General features: G+C 47.2%; 1 protein-coding gene across 7 annotated transcripts in view; it reads right to left on the reverse strand.

The window, feature by feature from the left end:
• The window catches only part of Mtss1 (metastasis suppressor 1), a 141,670-nt gene extending 118,724 nt beyond the window's left edge, over positions 1-22,946 (reverse strand). For all 7 annotated transcript variants that reach the window (XM_005410950.2, XM_005410952.2, XM_005410948.2 and 4 more), the window contains exons 1-2: positions 22,342-22,946; positions 839-900 (exon numbers count right to left, since the gene is read on the reverse strand). In XM_005410950.2, the coding sequence (XP_005411007.1) occupies positions 839-900; positions 22,342-22,413 (134 nt within the window). In that variant the 5' untranslated portion in view covers positions 22,414-22,946. The remainder of the gene's footprint in view (positions 1-838; positions 901-22,341) is intronic.

The raw sequence follows: 22,946 nt of genomic DNA on the forward strand, positions 1-22,946 counted from the left end.
GGTACATTTCCTATCATCTGAAATGATTTGTCCCCATGCACACGGGGCAGCAGTGACAGCTTCTCAAGGCCAACAGCAGGTCTCGTGTTGTTTAAGCGTCTTTACTAAGGAAGGCATAGTTTGCATACCACAAAATTCACCCTTTCTAAGCATACTATTCTATTCAATGATTTTTAGTAAATGTAAGAGTTGTACAACCTTCACCACAATCCAATTTTAGAATATTTCTACTGCCCCAGAAAGATCCCTCTTACCCACTTTCAGCCAATCTCCTTTGCCATCCACAGAACTGGGCAACCACTAATGTACATCTGTCTCCACAGATATGCTTTTCCTAAACACTTCACGTAAATGAAATTATATCCCAGTCAACAGTGGGTTTTACACCCTTTATAATGAAAGGCAATAAAGATAGATAAGAATTCAGACTCTAGGAGCATACTGCCCAATTCAAATCACAGCTCTGTCATTTACTAGAGAATAACTACAGGTAGTCTAGCTTATCTGTGCCTCAGTCTCCTCATCTGCAAAACAGGGCTGGTAACTGAATTCATGTTATAGGTTGTAAGATCTGAACAAGTTAATATACTTCTGACTCGTCGTGAGAGCTATATAAATTCCTGTGGAAGGAGGCAGAGCAGACATGAGTCCGATTTTACGTGGAATCGGGCAAGGACACATGGTGAAACAAGTGGTCATACTTCGGTCAGAGAACCCACTATGTGCTTTTCTGTCTGTAATTTTGCCCAGAGTAACCTCCAAGTACATGTCGGTCCATGCCACCCCCATCTGTTCCAAGGAAGCTGCCTTTGCCTGTGGAACACAGGCCTCTACTTACCGCAGCTGGGACTGCAGCTTTCCTGCTTTGTTTATAAAATCTTCCCAAACTGGATAGCTCCCCTGCAACAAAACAAAGCCATCGGTAAGTCACACTGCAACAGGCATCTGACTGCGACATGAATAGAACACCCAATTCTAATTATACGGAGGAAACAATCCGTGAGGCTGTCTTCCTTTGCTGTGCCTCTGATATGCTGCCCAGACCATATATACATGGGTTGGCTCAGAAACGGATTTAGAATGCGCTCACGCCCTATCATCTTGCAAACATTACAGGCACTGATGGGAAATAGCTTGGCAAAACTCTAACACATACACTTTTGAGTCAGTAGATAGTGGCTCCAAATTTAAGATATATAGAACATCTGAGGCTCTATCCTGAACCACATGCTCATGTGAGGTGGCCCTGGCTGTGCTCACCTTTGTCCCACAGCAGGGGGGAAGGACCTGGAGTGACCCGGACTCCTTCTCAGGACAGGTGGCTCTCAGGAAACATTATCAGACTATCAGAATTTCAGGGTGGCAAACTGACCTAAATATGGCTGCTTAGCTGATGGCTTAGCCCCAGTGTCTATGGATAGCACAGCAACAGGTAGCTCCCCAGCACACCGGGCAAGAAGGAATGCATCACTCTGCCAGGACAGCCCTGTCAGTCACCCTGTCCTTGATGCCTATGCAGCTATCATTCCAGCCCTCTAGGAGCCCTGAGAGTTAACACTGATAACCCTGCTTCCACACTGAAGTCTCGTCAAAGTCCAGTGCCAAATCTCATCCCACTTCCAGAAGACTCTGTTGCCCGCCCCACAGCATGCTAGAAACGATCCATCGGGTCTGCCTGCTTGTGAGTACGGCACTCAGGCAAAAACTCAAATCTGTGGGTGCAACTCCGACCAAGGCAACCCAGCGCACAAGCTGACACCTCCCTTCCCTTACACACTGAATGTCTGAGATCAAACAGCAATCTACCAAGGGGTGACCCAGCAAAGGGTAGGCCACGGTTAGAGATGGGGTATTCGGCACTGTAACAGAAAACTAAGACCAAATACGTGGGATTACAATTGCACAACAGAATGTAGGTTAAGAACCTTGACAAGGCAAAACTAACATATGCTGCCTCTTCATTTTACTGTCGAGGAGGAGAGGGGTAATCAAATAACATTAATCACTCCATCTATCCTTACAGAAGCCCAATCAAAATTATCTAAAACTATAATTGATTAAAAAGTGAAATTGTTGTTATAGCTCAATCTCTCTCTCTTTTTTTTTTTAAGTCTTTTTGAGACAGAGTTTCACTATGTAGTTCAGGCTGGCCTTGAACTCACAGCCATCCTCCTTCCTCACCCTCCAGAGTGCTGGGATTAGAGGAGTGTGATCAATTTCTTATCTGACCCTCGCAGTTCAGTTTCTCAGACTTGGCAATGCCTGGCATTTGGGGCTATGTAACTGCTTGTTGTGAGGGGCTGTGCTGGCTCTATAGAATGTTCAGCAGCATCACCGACCTTCGCCTACCAGACACCAGAATGCTCCAGCCCCTAGACATGACAACCCACAACATCTCTAGACATTGCGAGATGACCCCTAGGGGGCAAAAACTCCCCCAGTTCACAATCACTGTCTTACAGAGACTTCTGAGAAATGAATTTATTGCCATGAAGACACAGTTATTTGAAGTTCAGCAATTTTGTATTACTTTATGTTAGTTTCGTTGTCTTCTGTCAAAAGAATTAAATATGGTTTTGTTTTGAAAATAATATGCTTAGAAGGGACATCTTTGTTATAAAATTTCCTATTTATATATTTCTCTAGCTATCAAGTCTGTCTGAAAACGTGTACAGAGCCATTTAGAAAGTGGTCTGATCAACCATTAAATAGGTTACCTCCAGAAGCTAAGATTTAAACCAATGTGCTACTTTTCTCTTTGTACTTTCCTTTATGTCTAGAGTTTGTTTTGTTCTTATAAGGATCATTATCATTTTAATGAAAACAATAAAGTCATTATGAAAAGAATTTAAGATCGAATTAGAGGTTCTGGCAACAACAGCACCGTGAATTTACAATCTGCTTCACACATGGTGCTAGATCACGTCAGCTCTGCATGTGTGCACCCGAGACCTGACTGGCCAAGCAGCGTCTCTGGATTGACTCCTCTCTGGCCGCCACAGTGTGCTCACAGGAGACACTGAGCGGCATCAAGCAGAGATCCTGTCTGACTGGCTCCTGGGGGAAGCCTCTGGCAGCTACACCTGCGCTATTGCCAGCAGCACCTAGGCATCCTATGTTTGTTCCTTGGGAATTTCTTCAACCCCAAAATGGAAGTGTGTATCATTGTGCACTACTGAAATCTCCATCAGTCCAGGCCCAACGCAACATCACGAGGATCCCAATTTTAGTATTTACCATGTTCGTCCCAAGTCCAGAGATGAACAGCCCCTCAACATCTCCACCCACGTAACTAAGGAGCGGGGATCGAAGTCTTCTGACTGGCAATTAGGACCTCTGTCCAGAGGTCACCTTCATGGGTATCAAGCCTCACTCAGTCTCATCTAGCCAGTCTCTCTCTTCCTAATCCACAAAACCCAGGGAAGAGCTTTTTTTTTTAAAGAAAATAAAAATTTTTTTAAAAAACATTACAAACAATACACAATTTCAAAACAAGATGATAGCAAATCAGTAATGGTTGTTATATTGCATACAGTCATCTTCAAAAAAGTTGTTCAGATTACCAGCTACAGGCATGTAAAATTGGTCAAAAAAAATTAAGCATTAACTGTTCCTTTCAATGAACAGGATGCCCAGGTGCTGTTTTCAATGAACCAACAGAAATTACTAGTATAATTTCTGTATGTATGTGTGTGTGTGTGTGTGTGTGTGTTTGTGTGTCTATATCTATATCTATATCTATATATATATATATATTTCTCTTCCTTCCTTTTCTCCTTTCCCTAGCAGTTTCTTTCCCTTTCACAATAGCTATTGTACCTTTTGGATTGTATTTACACTTTCAGGTTCTCACACTACCACATTTACACATGCAGGTCTGACTTATCTCACCTATGAATATGGTCTCTACAGAGCTTTTCAAAAAGCTTAAGGATGTCTAGAAGCATTGCCCACTACTTCCCTCTTGCCACGTGACAATGTCAGCTCATTTGACCTCTTTGTGGGGACGTCATTACTTCACAAAGTTGGTACCAGGAATAAATGACATCACACATTTATGTCATATACATGCACTCCCACATTTACTGTGACACTGTTTATGACAGCTAGGAAGTAGAATCCTCCTAAGTGCCCATCAATCGGTGAATGAATAAAGAAAATGCAGTGTATCCACACAACAGAATAGTACTCAGCCATAAAAGTAAATTCTGTCATTTCCAACAACATGGGCAGATGTGGAGAACATTATTTTATGTGAAATACACCTGGCACAGACAAGTAGCACATGGACTTCTGTGAAATTTTAAAAAACTGATCTTACAAAAGGAGTAACATGGTGGTTACCAGCAGTGTGGGTGTTTAAGAGGTGGGAGGGATGGGAAAATGCTGGCCAAAGGAAATATAATTATAGCCAGATAGGAGGGAGAAGAAAATGCAGAGAAGGCAAATATATAGACACAAATAAATAAACAATTGCCTGGGCCAGGTTTACCAGGGTATGCTGGGGGATGAGTGTTACAGTCTAGATCTAAAACGTCCCCTAGAAGTCGTAGGTGTTTGGAAGTCTCACGTGACTGGATTACTGAGCGCTATATTCATCAGTGGATTCATCCATTGATAAGTTCAGTAGCTAAATGTGCTCTTAGGAGGTGGGGCCTGGCTGGAGGTAAGGTGTGACTTGGAATCAAATATTCTCATTCCTGGTTCCTCCCTTCTCTCTCTACTTCCTGGCTGCCACTGAATGAAGCGACTTTCCTCTACCATGCTCTTTCACCTTTCATTGTGCATTTCTGCCTTCGGGCTAACCATGGACTGAACCCCTTGGAAACTGTGAGCCAAATAAACCTCTCCTTTAAGTTGTGTTAGGAACTGTGTTCCAGGGACAGGAAATGACTGGACAGGAAATATAGTGGGGACTGGAAATGGCTGGTGAAGGTTACGGAACTTCTATCTTGGGTGATGAAAATATACTGAAATTGATTATGGTGCATGGTCAGTTGTACAATGCTGAACATACAAAAAAACCAATGGGTTGTACCAATGTAAATGGGTGACATACATGATATGTAAATTATATCTCAAAAGAGCTGTATGAATAAACAAATTAGGTAATACATAAAAAGGGGCTCGGTGCAGTACCCAACACACAGAAAGGCACACATGTGACATGACAGATCCGAGTACTCAAAGGCTCCAGGTAATCTCACTCAGCGTGTTATGGGGAAAGATGCTAAAAACTGTCTAATGAAACCATGCACCCAGGCCAAGGCCTGTCTTTCTCAGCCCTAAGTGCAGAGCCAGCTCAGGTGGGGAGCAACACACACCTCAGGGTAACCACAGTTAAGACAGCAACACACCAAGGTGGATGGGAGTGCATTGCCAGATGATGTGTCTGCCACTCCTGAGAAAATGGCAGAATGGAATACTCAACCTTGAGATGAATGTGCCTTCCTGAAGACGATGACAGCCCAAACCACTTAAAAAACTACTTATCTGCCCCCACTTGGAGCTTCATCTCAGTCTTTACCAAATTAGCAACCAAAGGATGGCCCCCTCTCTCGTCTAGGGGTACAGCACACAGCTCCCCACCTACGAACACCCACTCAGCTAGAAGGCTGCCAGAAGAAGCTCTCTCCTTTGACAATCTATCAGAGAGTGTCAAGCCCACCTGTTTTAAGCAGTATGTAATTTAATGAAGTCTTTAAAAAACCAACTTCTAAGAACAGAAGACAAAAACCTCCTTGTTGGGAAATGAAAAAAACAGTGTGTAAATGTTATTAAAACTGAAAGGCAAGGTGATGTTGGGTTATTCCAGATTTTTTTATAAGTTTCTTTCAAGGAAAAAAGTTTCTACCTGAAAGTACTTTTACTACAAAAATTCAAAAGCTCAGAGGTTGTGAGAATGGAGGAAGGTAACTGTAGAAGGATTAAAAAGCAACAGAGAAAAGGCCCTAGGGTTTTTTGCTATACAATTTGGTGGAGAAGACCGTATTCCAGTTTCAAAAGAAACCTGCTAACCAAGACGGGATGCACACACAATACTTTAATAAGAAAGCAATTCCAACACAGTCCTTTATTTCCTAACCTGAGCCTATCTACCAAGAAGTCCCAGAAAACTCTTTCTTGAGGTGCCCGCTGTGTTTCCAGGGGTGTTGGTCCCAGTGGAAGAGTCCCTAGTGGGGCACATTCACAGAGGCCTGAAAATCACACAGATCCCCTCACCTTCTCCAGAGAGTATACAAAGGTGTCACAACTTTCCAGACTACCAATGTCAAAGAAAATGAAGCTCCTGCCGAGCACCTAGGGTGCTTCCAGGCAGAGTCCCAGGAAGAGGGAAAAAGACTGTTCCCCGGGAGCCACCTGAGGGTTCTGAGAGGTCGGGAGGCCATCACTGGGATCCTCTCAGGGTGTTGAACACAGAACTCAATCACACCAGGCTCGGAGGGAAAGGAAAGGGCCTACCAAAGAAACAGGGAAAGAAAATGATCAACAGGCAATGAACAGGACTCCCTACAGGAGGCCCATGACGACCGCACTTCCTACCTGAGGTGGGACTTCCCTGAATACATGACCCACTGACACCTTCTCTGGCCACCAAGCCAGGGTTCCCACCACACTCCCATGCACACACCACAGCACCACTGTCTTCTCTTCACACCTCCACAAGGATTCAACAACTGAAAGTTCCTACTCAGCCATCACTACCCTGTTCAACTGTCACCTCTTCCAGAATTTTCTGATGCACCTCCTTCTCACCCACATTCCAGGGTCAGACATATTCACGCACAGTTCATCGCAGCATAGGACTAGCTGTCTATAAGTCAGAGATCCTCCCTTATAAACTGCAAGACAAGGACACAGAAATGGAGGGAGGGAAGAAAGGCACTTCCAGTAACAGGCTTAGTGGGCACAAGGACATCAAAGCAGAGAACACAGCTGGTTCTCCCAAGAAACCCTGGAGTGGTACATTTTCTTCACTGCAGAGAAGCAGGAAATGGGCAAAGTGGAGAGGGTGACCAAGCTACAAACATTGAACTACAAACGGACAGCAGAGGAAGACAGGGTGGGCTTCACTCAGATGGAGAGCATTTTGTTTCTGTTTTTTGTTTTTTGGTACCAGGAATCAAACTCAGCACCGTGCTTGCCAGGCAGGCACTTATGCAGCTGAGCTATATCCCTGGCCCTCAGATGGACAGTGACACAAACGGCAAGTCAGTTAGGTAACAAGAGGACCTGGCTCACGGGTCCCATATCTGGCAGCAGCCTGGTTCCTTTGGGAAGAGAAGGGTAATAAAGTCATGTTACTTTTTAGAAAAAGCGCTTTCTCAGTGTCCCTGAACTCTGCAAGAGTGTGGTGGCCACCTACACCAACTCCCAAGAACATCCCACCCCATCCTCAAGGTGGGAGCTCTGGGAAACACCTGAGTCCCTCTCTTCCTCTCCCAGAGGCAAGAGCCCAGGCAGGCATCTGCGGCACACTAGGATCAGGAGTCAGCCAACTGGAACTTGGCTTGGGGTTGTGTCCCACTTTCTTTTGTGTCAAACAGAGGCCCAGGAAGGCATCCCACACACACTGCAGGAGAATACACTGTGTAATTCATTGGCATGGCTGGTTAACAGCACTCCATAAATAATGCAGTGACCGCTTCTCCCAGCCTGGCCACACTGTGAAGCAGAGGGAACCGGACACCATGCTGCCATACAGGGAACAGGAGGAGGCCAAGGGCCAGGGCCAGGGCCAGGTCAATGTGAGAGGTCCTAGAGTGCTCGGAGGACTGTCATAAGGGAAGGGACTCAACTTAGTGGAGAATAAAAAAGGAACTAGCAGAGGACAAGCCACAGGGATCTGAGTTCCAACCCAGAGGACCTGGTCCTGGCAAGAAGATGCCAGAGAGAAGACGGCTGACCACTGGTCACGGCAGGGAGAGGCTAAGCAGCACAGGCCTGGACCAGCCCTCTGTGCACCCTACCAAGCTTTGCTGTCACCACCGCGATCCTTAGGCATCTGTCCCTTCTAAACAACTGCCAGGTATCAGACACAACTGCTCAAACTTTAACTTAAGAATCCATCCCCTGGGGAGTCTGCAAAAGTATAGGATTTGCTTTTCTTGGTCTGAGGTGGTGCTAGTGATGTGGCTCATTTCATCTGAGGGCTGCTGCCGGCCACTGCACTCGATGTGCACAGCCTTGCACGGATTCTCATTCCGTGCTCACAAGACCCCTCAGAGCTGAGGAATGAGACCAAAGAGACTGTAGTAAAGGGATCCAACCTCAAAACTGATGCCAGATCTGTCTGACTTTTCAGTCAAGTGCTCCCTGAGTCTGGGGAGTCCAAGAAGCCAAAAAACCAACTTCCAGTCCAGCCTAACCCAGCCCTGGGGCTATAGAACGTAGCTCAGGCAGCTGGTCTGGTCATGCTTTAGATGTGGATCCTGCTAGAACCCGGGGTAAGAGCAGGCGGCAAGAACACACACACCTGATCTCAACCAGAGGCCCAGAGAGAGCAGCAGGTTACCCTAGAAATCAGCCAGGTGCCTCCTCCACAAAAAAAGGCAACCTAAAACAAAGAAAAGCCCTTTGTGCAGAAAAAAGCCAGGAAAGGACACACAACTGCCCTCTTTTGTGTGATTGGAGTAGTTGTAGCTCATCTTGGGGTTTTCTTCGGACCTGAAGCTAGGCTTCTCGGGAGCATCTCAAGGATGGCTAACACCCACGCCACCGTGCCCCTCCTGGGCCCACAGCAACTGTAGAAGGGGGGGGGCATGAGGAAGGGCCAGCAGTACCCTTTCTCTCCTTCTGGGTAAACCCCTGGTGAGCAAAGACCCCAGGAGGAGGAAGGCAAGGGAGCGTGAGAGGATCCTGGCTCCTTCCAGTCCAAGCTGGACATCTCTGGATTCTGCACTTCCTCAAGCACAAGACAAGAATCTGCTCAGCTTCCAGAAGTGGGTATGCAGAATGAGGGACAGGGCCCATGAATGCCTGTCACAGTGCCGTCCCCAAAACCACACTTCCCCACCCGGCCTGTAAGATGAAGGGCTCCTACGATCCTCAGATAAAAGGCCCTGGGTAAGCCCATCCATCATAAATACCAGTCCGGGGCTTTTATTCTCTAATTGGGGCTTGCTTAATCCACTAATTACTGCTGTCCATCACTCGGATGACAGCCCTGGGGATAATCAATGGTTGCCACCCTCACCCACTTGCCCAAGCACACCAACAATACATATGCCTATAAAAAGGAGGACTGAACTGCAGAAAGTGCTCACGTCCAGCTCCCCACACAGGCTGCTCCAGTGATAACTGTAACACTCTAATTAAGCAAGCTCTTCCTCCCCTTGCACTACTAGACTACTAGGTCTGATGCCCAGACTGTCTGTTTTCTGACATATGGGTATGTCTCCACTTAAAATTTTAAAAACTAAACAAATATGTCAACTGTATCTTTAGAGTTTTCTATTCTTTCAGTTCTATCAGTAAGTATTCTTTTGTCTATCCCCAAGCCATCCAATGGGGCAGCCATCAGCCCCACAGGGCTAAGTTTCAATTTAAATTGAATAAAACAGATTATTCACATCCGCAGCCCCACTGGCCCTATTCCCAGTGTTCAGCAACCACAGGTGCTAGTGTCCACAGTCCTGGACCACTTTCATGGTAGATAAGGTTGGCCACCATAGCTGGTATCAGTGGCCAGCAACTGCAAGTAGGTTTCTTGGTCTGTTTTACAATGTGTGTGTTTCATGCTCCACATCTCTTTGACAGTGAAACCCTTCTCCCCCTATTTTTCCATTTCCCCAATCTGCCCCCACCTCGTACACAACCCAACTGGATACTTACTGCCTTGTTATTTCCTTTATCATTCCAGACAGTCCCTCCCACCAATAAAAGGCAGGGGGAGAAGAAGTGGTAAATGACTGCCTGCCTCCCTGCCACCTTCTATTTATGTGACTGAATGTTCAAAGGGAAAAGCTACAGAGCCCACTGACATCCTGATTATTGTGCAAACAACCCCTCCTGTGTGGAGGTCCTGGACGGCTCACAGCAACCCTGGGAGGGCAGCTGGCAGCGCTGGATCTCACACCTGCTTCTTACCAGGGAAAACAGCCCCACAGAGGATTCATCTGTCCAACACCAGGAAAGGATCTGCCCTCACATTCAGTCTACTGCATTAACTGCTGCGAATTTTGACCATTTCTTTTAAAAATGAAAATGTTCCATTGGTTCATCTTATTAGACTGGTGATCCTCCATGTCTGGAAACCTCAAATTTCAAAACTTGAAATTGACTCATACATACTGCTAAACTTACTAGAGTGGCTGATAGTTTTTACCTAAGGGCTCATATGAAATATCTGTGTGCATTTATGCCTCCCCAGGTAGTGTATGTCTTCTGTTCCTCCTAAGCCCTGTTCCACTGTATAGGGTCCAAGCTATTATTGCTCCATTTGTTTACTCCTGCCCATGAGTGTCTACATGAGATAGTGACCCCAAAGCAAGCACGCAGTGACCTACCACCCAAGAAAACCCAAGTCCTGTCACCACCGCTTCAGGCTTGTCCTCGTCTCTTCCCTGAGTGTGTCGTCTCTGACTTGCCTCTCAAACCCAGAACTGCTTCTGCCTTTTAGGGATCCGTTCTCAGGGCCAATTCCTCCAGCATCTTGCACAAACACCATGGCCTACAGAGGTGCACAGGTTTAATCTCTGTTCCCTTAATTGAGTACCTCTGTGTGTACCCTCTAACTATCTTTTTCAAGTGTTGGCACTTCCCAGGTAAGTGCAGCGTGGTGACCACATCAAAAGTCATCTGGGCTGCGGCATCATTGCAGCCTGCATACACTGTGTGTCTGCCACTGTCTATGGAACAGATTTCTCCCTTGGGGTAAAGGCAATCCCACCCAAGCTGTCAGAAAGGACACTCTGATGGGCAGTAAAGAGTTGGGGGCCACCAAAGTTCCCCAAATAAGTGACACCTGTATCTATTTCTATACCCATAGGGTGTGTATGCATGTGTGTGTGTGAGAGAGAGAGAGAGAGAAGAATCTGGAAGGCTCGTGTGTCTGGTGGTTAAGACCATGACTCCAGAGTCAGTCTACCCAACTTCAGATCTACTCCATGGGTGGCCTTAGGCAAGTTACTTAATTACCCAGTGCTGCCCTGTCTTCATCTCTAAATCATCTAGTAGTTAGATCCTACCTCAAAGGATGGTTATGAGACTCTGGGAAATAATATGAGTGTTTAGAAGGGTGACTAGCGCCCAACACTGCTTTAATGAGTTCACATCCAATGCCAGTCTTCCTGACTGGGGTGTTTAATATACACCTACTATGCATAGGCACTGAGAGAGAGACCAAGCAGAGATAAGAGGTGGACCTGCTAAGACACTCAGTCTAGGAAGAAGGTTGGCATGGCAACCACCAATCCCAAAGGCCTGAGGGGTAACATATTCCAGGTATAAAGCATTGGAAGGTAGAGACAGTACAAGCTTCCCAGTGAGGGGTGGGGCTCACCTGGATCTCAAAGAATAAATGGGAATTTTTCTGGCTAAGAGGAAGGAAAAAAAGGTTAGAGGGAAACAGTACCTCTTACAAAAGACAGAACTAGCAAAAGAAAGGAAGTAGAGCAGATGGTGCTATCTGGGGGCACAGAACTCCTTTTGTCCACCTGGAACATACTCTAGGTACACTCAGGGTAATAGGGGGCACAAAAGAAGGGGGTTTCTTCTTACCTCATAAGCTTCAGAGGAGGTACTCGCCCCACACCCCCATACTAATGGTGCAAGTCCAGCAAGACCCAGGGAGAATCACCCAAGTATTCATAAAAATCTGAAGATTCTTGATCCACCCTGGATCTACACAAAGTCTCAGAGGGTGAGGCCTAGGAATCTGTATTTTGCCCACTCCCAGGGCCACTCTTGCTCATTACAAAGCGCACACACAGTGCAGACAGCAAGACTGGAAAACCACTGTGAGAAATAGGATGTCACGCATTCCTCTGAGCCCTTGGAAGCTGGGACTTCAGCAATTTCTTCATCCTAATGTCCACATCTAGTTCATTCTGAAGTAACCCCAGGGATGAGCACCCACACATAAGCATGTGAACTGAGACATCCCCTTTGGAAGGCATTCAACAGTGGGTTTCAACAGTCATACCTTTGGACCCGAGATAAATCCTGCAGGGGGGAATCATCAGTGTAAATCAATGTCTAGCTACAAAGATACACTCACTCAAGTTTTCTTCACAACTAGTGAAAAACTGGATGCAACCTAAATCGCAATGTAGGAAGTGGTTCCCCACCCCAGGACCTTGGCACATGGTCCTTCTTTGCCTAGAACATTCTCCCCCTGATATCCACACAATTCTTAAGTTGCTTTTAGGAGGCCGCCTTCATTATTCTATTGAAAAAACAACCACATTACCCAGTCTTTCCCCACTGCACAGAACCACACAAGACAACTCATGTATTCTTCTGTTCCTTGCCAGCCATCCTTACTATGCTAGAATGTCAATTCCAGGAAAGGAGGGATTTGCGTCCATTTTGTTCCCTACACTGCTATCCTGGCACTTCAAACCTAACCTTACACATAGTAGGTCCTCAAATATGTGCCAACCAGGTGAATTAATTATAGACACACAAAACCGTGCAACAGCACACAGCTATCAAAGCCAGCTTGTCTGACAACTCCACAGAGAGGAGGACACCAGGTCGTGGAGTGGTAACACAGCATCGGCTACACACCCGTCTGAAGTGTGTGCACACTGGGCATGTATACCTAACCCATTTTATAAGCAAGTGTTTATGGGTCACTTTTTTTTTTTTTACCTAATTTAAGTTTCTAGTTTTTCTTCCATTAACTTTGCATTACTTGCATAATCTTTGAGAAGCAATCCCTTGTGAAATGTTCTCAAAACATTTGCTAATTTTTTTTTTTTTAAGGAAAAAGCTGCCTCCTTAGTGACTTAATTAGGGTGCTCCTAATTAATGCCAGCACAGCATCAAAGAGGCCAGGTTCCCAGGGACCAGGCTCCAGAGGACTCCAGGTCTCCTTCAGTTACAAGGCGACCTCAGTCCTGCCAGCAGCAGCTCAGACTCAGAACTTGGCCATCGGGTCCTCCTGGCTCTGCTCCCCATTACCTGCTTCCTATTGGGGTGTCTGATGGAATAATTCAGGCCCAAGATCACATCCTGCTGTGGAAGTGGCTTTGAAGGTTCAGTAAACAATCACTTCAAAACAAAGAGCAACCATTAAACCAAACTCAAAGACTTCCTTACTGGCTGCATGCTCAGCTGCTGCGCCTGGCCTCAGAAGTGAAACCCAGGCCGCCTTGGGAACTAAGCCTACAGCATTTCCAGCCTCCTCCCGAAGTGTCTCCCCCTTTCCTACTTCCCTCAGCCCTATAGAGCGCAAGCTGTAACTGCACAACCCTTGAGAGAGGGTTCCTGCAGCACAACAAACATGTCCTACAGTTGTCACCTGGACCTCACAGCTCCCACAGACTTCTCTCTGCTGATAAGTTAAAGGCACCTGTGGGTGGGACAACTGCCCCTGGATTCCAGGTCAACAGCTAGTCATATTCCTCTTGAAATAGAGGGAGGCTCTTTGAAGATTCTTGAAGCCCAGAGGAAGCCAGGCTTTTTACATATTCTATCTGGCTCCCCACCTAAGTCCTAAAAGTATAGCTAGGACCGTCATCATCAGTGAAATGAACCCACTACAGAAATTGGAAAGGAAATCCTAAAACGCCACGCTGTGAGCAACAGCCTAGCAGACAAGAGCACAGGCCTTGGAGGCAACAGCTTGAAATCAACTCCCAGTGTCCCTCCACCAGCAGCTACATACAGGATGAGGCTTGACCTCTCCACCTCAGTCTCCCTGTGTCTAAAATGCAGGCTGCAGCAGTTACTATAAAATGGTAATTACAAGTCACTCCCTGACTGGGTTGTAGGGAGATTAAATGAGTCTTTACATTATTTGGCAAAGCACTTAGGGCCTGGTAGTGCCAGGCATATTAATACATAGTGAATAAGTAAAATAAAACCCAGTGTTCAGCTTGCATGCCATCTAGACCAAAGTCTCCGGTGACTTTGTCCTCCCACTCTCACACTGGGCTCAGAACCCCACCCAAGGGCCCCCAGAACATCTTGCACAAACCTCTGCCATGGCTTGACCCACACTGAATTCTAATTACCTCCCTCCCCCTTTTCTGGAATGAACAGCTTCAGGCCAAAGACTGTGACTATCTTGCTCATAGGTGCCCTTCTACCCGCCAGCAGCGCCCAGCACACAGTGGGTACACTGTCATTTTGCTGAATGTATGCAACGTGTTCTCTCAAATTACTTACACTGTATGTCAAAATCTGAGAAGTCCCACACTCTCATCTGTACTGTGTGATCTAACTAAAAACAACTTTCTCGTCTTTTCTGAAACATCTAAGTGTCACTATGGGCAGGGTACTCTGCTAGGAATTACAGAAAACTCCATTCCCAAATCCACAGGACATAATGCTATGGCCGCTAACATACGAGGGTCTGGGCACCAGGCGCACGTGCAACTTTCACAATTCTTCATTTCACAACAACCCCACAAGGTGGGTACTTCATGACACCTATTTTACAGAAGAGGAAGCAAGCACAGAGAGAGCGAGTGTCTTGTCTACAGCACTCAAAACCAGATCCCTTTGGCTCCAAAGTCAGCAGTCACTCCCGAAATTTGCACAGGATGGACTTCAGGGCCATGCTGTGGCCAGCAGGGAGAAAGTGAGCAGAAAGCTAACTCGAAGCAGGCACTCCAGCTCTCTAGCTCTCTTTCCGTACTTTGTTGTCGATCTTTGCTGTTCAGGATAGCATCCACTAGCCCTGCGTCGCTATTTAAATTTAAGCTAATTTACAGTGAATCAAATTAAAAATTCAGTTCCTTAATTACACTAGCCACCTTTCATGTACTCCGTCCTCACATGTGGCCAGCAGCAAATGTATCTGACAATTTTCACCTTACAGAAAAGCGTGTATTATAGATTAATAAAACTCTGCAAAGAATCCTAAAATACATTTTTGTTGCTGATAATTTTCATTGCAATTTAGAATGTAGCTATGGTACAGAAATTGCCTAGTATGTGTGAGCCCTGAGTTCAATCCCCCATACCACTCAAAAACTAACTTAATGTTTCACTGTAACTTTTAAAATTTTTATTGTTAAATATGGTAAAAAGTCAAATAACAAAATTCACCATGTCGAAACCTTTAATCTGCAGGGTAAGTATATCCACATTGTGCTAGCATCTAAAGGTGCTTTTATTCCGACTTGGGTGAGACTAAGAGAACACTTTGAGGGGCTGAAAGCGTGAGGGAATTCTGCCAGCTCAGTGGTTCTCAACCCTGGCTACATGCTAGCATCACCTGAGGTGCCTTCAAAATCCTGCTCCCCAGAATGTATCCAGAGCACTGAGTAGGAGCCTCAGGAACAGCACCTAAGCCCAGACCTTCAAACTCCCAGAATTAGGGAAGCCTTCCCTGCTACCATGGCCCTTCCACCTGCCCAGAATCTCCATCCCTGTCCAAACCCACTCCTCCTCCCCGGACAGCCCTGCTGTGCGGTAGGTGGCAAGGAAGAGAATCCCAGACAACACCTGCCACCCACCTGCAGCAGCTCAAGAGGCTGCTGATGCTGACCAAGCCATTGCTTTTATTGCTTGTCCAATTCTTTGAGGCAAGGAAAGCAAATAAAAAGACACACAGTTCAAAGGACACTCAACGGATGCTTTTTTCACCCACTTAAACTAGACAGGAAACGAAAAACCACTTAGAAACTAGGACCAAGTCTCTCTATGCCAAGAATCTGCACAGGAAGGAGGTATTTTGGCCAGCCTCTCAACTCCAAAGGCAGATTTGCAAGGGCTCTACCAACTCAATACAAACTAGAGGCTCCCAAGAGGTAATTAAACACAGAAAGCTCTTTTACAAGAGAGTTTCAGGTCTGGACACAAAATGAGCTCAAGGTAAAGAGTTCCCTTTGAGGAGTCATGAACTCTGGGTGAACTTGGTTAATGCATATGATTATGGAAGAGGGAGGAGGTGCCAGGTTTGCATAGCAGCCCAGCCCCAGGGACCACAGTCTCTGAACCCACGGCAGTCACGGAGGCCACCTCATGGTCTGCATGTGTGGAAGAGGACTGGCCTGGGCCTGAAGCTCCTCTACCCTCTGCACACCACAGAAGCGAATGGAAAGGGAATGAATGCCAAGTCACCTGGTGAAGATCAGCAAGGAGGAAAAGGAAGGAAGCCATAATATGCCAATGCATCCAAAATTAAAGGTTTTCCACTGAGGTGATAGCTGGGTTAGAGCTTCCCAGCTTTAAAGAGTCCTCCCAGTCACTGGGTTCAAGGCCTCTCCTACAGGATGGCTCTGGGCTGGAAACAGAGCAGATCCTGATGCCCCGGCCCCTTGAGCCTCCTGCAGGACTCAAGCAAGTAAAGCGCTGTATTCTAGGAGTAAATCCCAACCCTCTCCACTATACCAATGCAATCTAGCTTCTGGGTCATAGGTCAAGATCTCAATACCAGTTCCACCCCACCACGGCCTCACAGAACCTAATGAACTGCTCCACGCATCTGTTCTCTCACCTATAAAGTGAGGTAGAGGAGGAGACAATAGGACATCATGCACACCAAGCACATAACACAGAGCCTGGCACATAGTACGTCCACACCAAGTCCTTTCTACGCCCCTATTCAGTACATTCAAAGAACAATGAGCCCTACTGTGTGCCAGGTGGCACACAAGAGCACTGAACACAGCCAAAGCCTTCATACTGCACAGTGGATGAAAAACAGCCACCTCATCTAAATGAGCCTGCGGCAGAGACGAATGAGCCCCCAGGCCAAGACCAAGGCTTTGTGACGAATGGATGGGCTGCTCAGAAGGAATGTGCACTGGGAATGGCTTTGGGGTTGTTTCTGTGGCACATACTCAGACAAAAGCTTTTGCAGTTTGAATTTAATTCAAGGTAGAACTTTGGCAATCAAATATAATAGGTCTTCTTAATACTCAGCCAATTAATTTACTCTGTCTTTCCCACTGCTACTTAATAAGGCCAGATCAGCAATGCAATCTACAAATCAGAGCTAACAGCTCAAGGCATCAGTCAGTTCCACATAACAGGCCCCAAATACATCCTGTCCAATGTCCTAAGCAGCTAAATCTGTCCTTTTGGCTCTTGTTTGGTTAGAGGAGTGTTATTTGTTTTTGCAGAAGTGTGGGTTTTGGGGGAAAGTCTCCTGAAGGCACTACCAAGAAGTAATGGGGAACTCAAATGATCTCATTTTTCCGTAAGTAATTTGAACATCTAAAAGGTCTCACTGCAAAAAGACTCTTGCCAGCCGCCACACATCCTTGAAAAGACAGAAAAGGCAAGACAAAATGATAGATAAAGCATCTAAAGGATCAATAGTTTCAACCTTTTCACCCTCCAAGCATTTTAACAACCTCAAATGAGCTAGTCAAATTAACAAATATCATTTTAACTTTTTTCTTTTCTCTACAGCCAAGATGCAAAAGAAGAGGTCAAAGGGTAAGTGGTCAGCAGCTGAGAAGACACAGCCTGTATGGGACACACTAAAAATTGCTCTGTTCATGGGAAATGCAAATGTAACCAGGAATGCTATATTTCTGTTTGCTTAAATCTTAGCAAAGTTTGGTGCCTACAACTCAGCCAATAATAAAAGCTACAGAATGAGAACATGTTACTAGAGAAATATACCTAGTGATTTCAATGAAGAAATGTACCTAGTGATTTCAAGGCCTACTAAGCCTCCCTTCCATGCAAACTCTGAGCCAGGCACAACCTTCTCTCTGGGACATTATAAATCATAGGATTTCAGAACATCAAACAAGTTCTAAACAATCTGATTAAATAAGGTCTCTAGGAGATTTTCCCCAGAAACACTCAACCGGAAAGACTGATCTACACAGAAGAGACCCTTAATCTCTGAATAAGCACCCACTCCAGGCAGTTGCCTGCCGGTGATTTTATGATATCTTCACCTCCTCCTCCCACTGGCCCACAATGAGGAAGCTGTAAAACCCTGGCCAGACACAGCCATTTGCTAAGAGAAAAGCCAACATGGGGCCCATCTGTCCTTTTCAAGGACTCTACTTGCTGTCTTTGTGTGGCTGCCAGCATCTACACAGAGCGGCTCACCTCGAGAACACAGTACCTGGCCACTGGCTGAGGCCTTGGTTGAGTTTTCAGTGTCATCCTAGAGAACTGGTTTGAAGCATCAAAGGGAAGTCAGGCAGGGACCAACGCTCTCCCTTTCTTCAGCCTCCACATTGTACTGCCTGCCATTGCCAGGCAACAGCCCTTGGGTCAGCAGCTATCCAGAGCAGGGCCTAGCAAAAGACCTTCCGAGTAGTGGGCCCTCCATCAGCACCAAGAAAGGGAACCTCTCTCCTGACAGGAACCCCAAGTCAGCTCAAGGGAAACAAACAGGCCTACAATCATGATCCAGTATTGGACCCACTACCCACGCTCTTGATCTCATGATAAGCGAGGGAAAATACCATGCTTTTAAGCCACAAAGAGATTTCCATCAAACTCAAACTCCCTTTAGCAGCTCTAATTTTAGGCAGAACTTAGGACAGAGGATACTAGTAGCCAAGGGAAGCAGGGCACAGCAGGGAGGAACTGAACAAGGCCCCCATTCTGCTCTGCACAGGTGCCAGTAACAGGACACCCCTGTCTACAGTGACACGTGGCAAGAAGCAGTCAGGTGTGGTTGGCTGTTTTCCACCCAGTCACATTATATAAGCCTGAACCCTCTGCTCACCCAGGGCAAAGTGCTCCTGCGGCAGCTGACAGCTCCTGACTCTGAGGCTTGAGCAACAATGGTAAGGAAAGTATTTGATTTTAGCATCCAACTTTTTTTTAAAGTTAATTATTAAAAGAAGACAGACAGCCCCAGGGTGAGGTGCCCTCAAGTTTGGCCACCAAAGCCCCCTGGTCTTAAAAACCCCCTAACCACCACCAGATGCTGGTTCAACTACTTAAAAGCAACAACACAAATCTGTTTACAGTATTTAGACTGTCCTTCCTAGGACTTGGATAAAAACAAAAAAGAAAAAAAAGAAAGAAAGAAAAGAAAATTCCAGGACCTCGTTAATGTGGTCCCCAGTCACTGCCAGACCTCTGCTAACCCAGGCAAAGCAATGAACTTTCCCTCCAGCCACATGAATAGCTTTGGTCTCCCCCTTCCTCTGGGACCAACGCGCACCAGACGATTTGATGGGTGATTTACACCGATCGGGGCAAGGGCAACCAGTAAGTGATTTTGCACACCACCACTTATTAGTGACACCACCGCAGCAGGGTGGGAGCAAGGGGAAAACATCAGGTTTCCTCTCCTTGAGGAATCAATAAGTTACTTAACAGCTGCTGCTTATTTTGCATGGTGCTCTATTCCAAGGGAGAAAAGTGAGGATTTCCTCCATGCCCTTCTCCTGAAAAGGGTAAATTACACATACCGTAACAGCTGAGGACTGGGTGAAGACTCTTTAAAAGGCACCAAGACTCCTCTCTATTTAGTTTTAGAAGATGGATGGTATCAGGCCTGGAAATCACTCTATTTTCTGTTTTCTTTTTTTTTTCCTCCAAAGAGGAAACTGATTCCCTTCCTGTGCTGCCCTACATTTTAATGAAACAAATGTTACTTAGAAAAGCATTTTCTTTACCCTTTCCTCAACCCCATTCAACATGACTTTTAAGAAAATAACCTAAAAATGGTATCAAGATGGCATTCCAAATCAGTTCTAACATTTAACACTTCTCCCTCAAAGCAAACTGAAAGGGGACCAAAGTCATGATAAATGTGTCACGGGAGTTTAAAGAAGCTAAAAAGAGCAGCAAGGCAATACAAAGTCAGCTCCCTCCAGGTATGAAAAACTTGACTTTCCTGGCAACTGTGTGCATCTGTATACTCTATACTGCTTACCCATCTGATCAAATTTTAATTTTGTTAACTTCCATTTTAAAATATCACTGCATCTACTTTATGAAAAAGTCTGAAGAAGAAACTGTAAAAAATATTCAGCAATTCTCTCATCATAAATAATCCTGGAACTCAGATACCCCATTTTTCCTTATCCCTCTACTTCCCAAAAGCCTAAAATCCTGCAGAAACCAACACATACTTTAGTCTTCTGCCCTATTTTGCTTTTAAAATCTTTTACTGCCAAAACAAAACAATATAAACCAAAAGCCTATCAAACAAATGCTTTCCCACAGGGTGTTGACTAAACCTATGGAGCCCAAAGGAAAAAAATTCAGGATCCACAAACTCAAGAGTCAGTACTGAAGGGACTCTGAGATTTTATTTTTAACTGGAACCTTGAAAAAAAAAAAACCTTAGCACTCGCAGGTTCCTGGACAGTGCACACCGGCAGGCAACTAGGATATGGCAGGTACACATGACAGTCCACCCCTGTGGGAAGGATTATCTTCTTCCCAAGGGGTGTGGATTGGCTGTGGATTCAAACCAGGGGATAGGAAGAGCTGAGTCTGTATTCTAGGTTAAAGAACAAAGAAAGAGAAAACTCCAGGTGTGATCACTCTAGAGCTGCAGTGAGCTCAGTCAGGGCCCTGGGTTCCTCATTACTGCTCAGGGACTGGAAACATCTATTTACCTCCTCTCCTCCAAAAAACACAAACAGCTTTACCAACCCATCTCAAATTCCTCTCCCGGAGATCAGAATCTACCATGTGTGCCTCAAACCAAATCTTGTTTGACTATAAGGCGTGGAGAATTTAAATTAACAATAAATGTGGGAGCCCAGAGAAGGGGCACCAATCTTTGTTCAAAAGAGCACTTCGTTAATTCAACGTGGACCGGGGCAAAGGAATGAAAGGGACTGTCTTTGAAGAGGACCTAATCCATCTAATTCCGAATGACTGGATTAGAGGCATTCCTGGGCATGCGGGGTCTGGCTGCAGATGAGGCCACACAAATGTCCATTTCTGACAAAAGACACAAGATATGAAGGATTTTTAAATGGACAAAACCAAGAAGAGGCACCTTGACAAAGTTCACCATGGGTGAGGTGGCAGATGGTTCCAAAAAGGGAAAGCAGGCAGCGATAGCTGAGCATTCCTTACCAAAGTCCATCTCCGAGGCATGAAGCCTCTCCAAACCTTGCACTTCATCAGACAAAAGCTCCTCCAGGCGCCAGGCAGCGGCTTAAGAGGGGCTGTCCACACCCACTTGCCCGTACAGCTTTCCAAACCTGCCCACTCTTTTGGAAGCCGAGCTTTTAATTAAACACCCCCTCCCCGGATCTGTCGAGGCAAATGAGAGCTGGACTGGAGCCAAAGAGAAGCTCCCTAAATACACACGAAAAAAAAAATCCCCCGACTCACCGCCCCCAATTGCTACCACCAGCTAGCTATTCAGGCTGGCTGTATTTCCTATGGATGAGTAACACAGGGCCCCGGTCTATCTCTGCCCCAGAAAATCCACATAGGAGGATCAGGTTATCTCCAGTCCCACCCTTTGCAGGAAAAAGCCAGGGTGTTGTTCCCCACCCCCAACACACACGCGCGCACGTACACGCACGCACACACACAACCTCCAAGATCCTTCCGACAGAAATGGTGGAGTGGGTGGGTGGGTGTGTGTGTGTGTCTGTGTGTGTTTTGAAAGGGTGAGACACAGTTGTTTGGGGGCCCCAGATCTTGCTTTCAGGTTGGAAACCTTAGTTTAGGAGCCCCTACGGGGCTTCTCTGGGAACTTCTGTCCCGTGACCCCGACACAAGGATTAAGGGAAGGCATGGACACTCTGACCAGCTTTGCAACAGCACAATTAATACCTAACTTGTCCCCCACCCCGCTTCCAGGTAGACCTGAAAGCCGAGGAGGGAGACCTCCCGCCTATGTACCAGGCAGAGGGCTCCTTCCGAGGCCAGGCCGAGCCTCACTCCCTCCGCTCCACCGCGCCAGGAGTCCCCACCCCGAGCCCCAGGGAAGCAGGTGCCCGCCCGGGTGTCCAGGCTCCACGGGGCGCGAACACTCAGTCCGGGGACAGACAATGGAAAACTTAGGGCCAAGGAGGGCCCCGAGCCGCCAGAGGAAAGAGCCGAGGCCGCCCCCTGGGATGAGCCGGGACGCGGTACAGGCAGCACGCACCCCCGGGGTCGCCCGCCTGGTGACCGCCCGCAACAGCGCCCGGCCGGGGAGCAGGTGACGCCGGCGGCCGCGAGCTCCCGCAGGTGGCAGGCAGGCGGTCACGCCGCTGGCGCGGGCAGGGCGGCTACTGGCGCAGGCCTGCGGAGTCAGGGCGCGGGGCCCCGGCGTCCTACCTTCATGTCGCTGATGATAGTCTGGAAGAGGCCGCCGAGCGCGCCGCACTCCTTCTCAATCACAGCCTCCATCTTCCCGGCGCCGCAGGAGAGGACGCACTCGCGGGCCGCCGGACTGCGCGCGGGCCGGGCTCGCCACCCGGCGGGAGCCTCGCCCTCGGCCGGCCTGCAGCTGGTCTGCAGAGCGCGGGCGCGCGGGCCGCTGTCCTCCGCCCCCGACGACAACCACGACGCCGCGAGCCAGGCCGCTCAGGGGCAGCCTCGCCTACGTGCACGGCTCGGCCCCTGGCCTCGAAATCGCTCGGAGAAAACTGACAATCAGGCCACCACCGGTGCCCACGACGGAATCGGCAAAGCCCATCTCGATGCAGAGAAAGCCGCCCGCCCACCCCGGGCCAGCGCCATTTAAAAAATAGATTTTTAGATTTAATTTTTTTTAAGGAATTGAGAAAAGAAACGACCCCGCCGCAGAGAGCGCCTGCTCGCAGCGCCGGGATCTGTCGCTCGCGGCCTCGGCCGCCGCCTCCTTTTCACTCCTGCGCGCCGGGCCCGCGCTCGCTCTGGCCCGGCTCCCGGCGACGTAGGAGGGGCGCACGCGCGCTCGC

This window comes from Chinchilla lanigera, unplaced genomic scaffold (genome assembly GCF_000276665.1).
Source record: "Chinchilla lanigera isolate Chin_1 unplaced genomic scaffold, ChiLan1.0 scaffold00139, whole genome shotgun sequence".
In the NCBI taxonomy this organism is placed as follows: domain Eukaryota; kingdom Metazoa; phylum Chordata; class Mammalia; order Rodentia; family Chinchillidae; genus Chinchilla; species Chinchilla lanigera.